Source organism: Crocodylus siamensis, chromosome 6 (assembly GCF_052110815.1).
Source record: "Crocodylus siamensis isolate JL-2025a chromosome 6, ASM5211081v1, whole genome shotgun sequence".
NCBI lineage: Eukaryota > Metazoa > Chordata > Crocodylia > Crocodylidae > Crocodylus > Crocodylus siamensis.
The window spans coordinates 47777310-47779224 of NC_143400.1; the positions used below are offsets into that span (position 1 = coordinate 47777310).

A 1915-nucleotide genomic window follows, 5' to 3' on the forward strand; every position below is an offset into this window, starting at 1 on the left:
AGCCCCCTGATCCCTGCTCACTCTCTCTGCGCCCCCATGGCCGCCACACCTCCTGGCCCTTCAAAAAAACAAAAACAAACCTGCCCTCACCGGCTGCTGTAGTCACCTTAGGGGTTCTGGGGCCTTGTGGCAGAGCCCCTCATGGAGCACAGAGAAGTGAAAAGCAGTGGGGATTGCCCCCCACCTGGCAGCAGCTGGTGAGTGGGGGATTTATTTTAAAAACCCATGAGCTGGGGCAAGCAGGGCAGCCATGTGGGAGATAGGGTGGATTTGGAGGTCCACCTGATTTGGCTGCAGCCAAATCTCCAAATCAGATTCGGTAGAATCAATTCAGGACAGTGATTTGAATCACCAAATCGAATCACTGTCCCCCAAATCAGCCAAATCCAAATCAGAAGTGAATATTAGCCACTTTACACAGGCCTAATGGGCACCTAATAGTCACTGATTAACTAAAAGTGAGACATTTTCTTCAGAGCAGCAAGTATCTTCTTGTTTCTCATGCTGTAGATGATGGGGTTCATAAATGGGGGCACTACCGTATACAGGACACCCACTATGAGATCCAGCCCTGATGGAGTGTGGGACACAGGTTTTAAGTATGCAAATGTTCCAGAGAAGACAAGCAGGGAAACCACAATGAGGTGAGGGATGCAGGTGGAAAAGGCTTTATGCCGGCCCTGCTCTGAGGGGATTCTCAGCACTGCACTGAAGATGTGAATGTAGGATGCAAGAATGAGAGTAAAACAGCATAAAACTAAGCAGGAACTAAAAAATATTATACAGAGTTCCCTGAAATATGTACTTGAGCAGGAGAGCTTGAGGAGTTGAGGAATGTCACAGAAGAACAAGTCCACCACATTGCCTCCACAGAAGTTGAATGCAAACATGTTCCAAGTGTGCATGATAGAGTTGAGTATCCCTGCTATCCACGCACTGGATGCCATCTGGACACATGCTCTTTTGTTCATGATCATCTCATAGTGCAAGGGCTTGCAGATGGCAGTGTAGCGATCATATGCCATGACAGTGAGAATAGCAACATCTGCTCCCACCAAGACAAGAAAGAAAAAAACTTGGGTGGCACACCCAGCATAGGAGATTGTTCTAATATTCAGCAGGGAATTGACCATGGTTTTGGGGATGATGACAGAAATAGTTCCAACATCCAAGATGGACAAGTTCATCAGGAAGAAGTTCATAGGGTTGTGGAGCTGGTGGTCAAGGATTACAGCCATGACGATGAGAAGGTTCCCCATCAGGGCGCTGAGGTAAATCACTAGGAACATGAAAAAATACAAAATCTGCAACTCCCAAATGTCAGAGAATCTCAGAAGGATGACCTCGGACACAGAGCTTTGGTTGGACATTTTCTTCCTTGCACCATTGTGGGCTGGCTGCAGAGGAAATGACAGAGACAAAAACTTACGCTTAAATTCCTCATATAACTGTCATATAATGTTATATGACCACCCTACTTAATCTGATGTTAGAGATGTTCAGTTGGATTGCATTAGGCCCATATAATCTCATATAATTTAAATTTCTCTTTTTCACTGTTCCATTTTAGTTCCCTCCATTGGGTGTCTGCCACTTCTCCTTACTTCTCTGGGTCTTTCCTTTTTCACTCAATGTTCTGCCCTTTATTTCTGATGGCAACCATTGCCCTGCACCACATCAGGATTAGCCTTCCTGGGGACCCTCAAAGAAATGTATTCCACATAAAGGGATGATGTTCAAGGGAAGGGAACTTCCAAGTAGCTTTAGTTTGATTGCAATCCACTTTGAAGCAAAGGGATGCCAAACTGGAGTGCAGCCTCTCTGCTATGAATAACAGGGAAAATCCTGTTTCATCTTATTGTGCCCAAGTGGCACTTAGCCACCTATCTCCATATCTCCCTCTATGTCTCTGTTG

The 1915-nt window shown here is 45.6% G+C and overlaps 1 protein-coding gene across 1 annotated transcript; it reads right to left on the minus strand.

The window, feature by feature from the left end:
• Positions 1 to 452: 452 nt before the first annotated feature.
• LOC149862696 (olfactory receptor 14A16-like) lies at positions 453 to 1370 on the minus strand. Its single transcript, XM_090054061.1, has one exon. It carries the CDS (start codon positions 1368 to 1370, stop codon positions 453 to 455), a length of 918 nt encoding a protein of 305 aa, XP_089910187.1.
• Between the last annotated feature and the right edge of the window lie 545 nt (positions 1371 to 1915).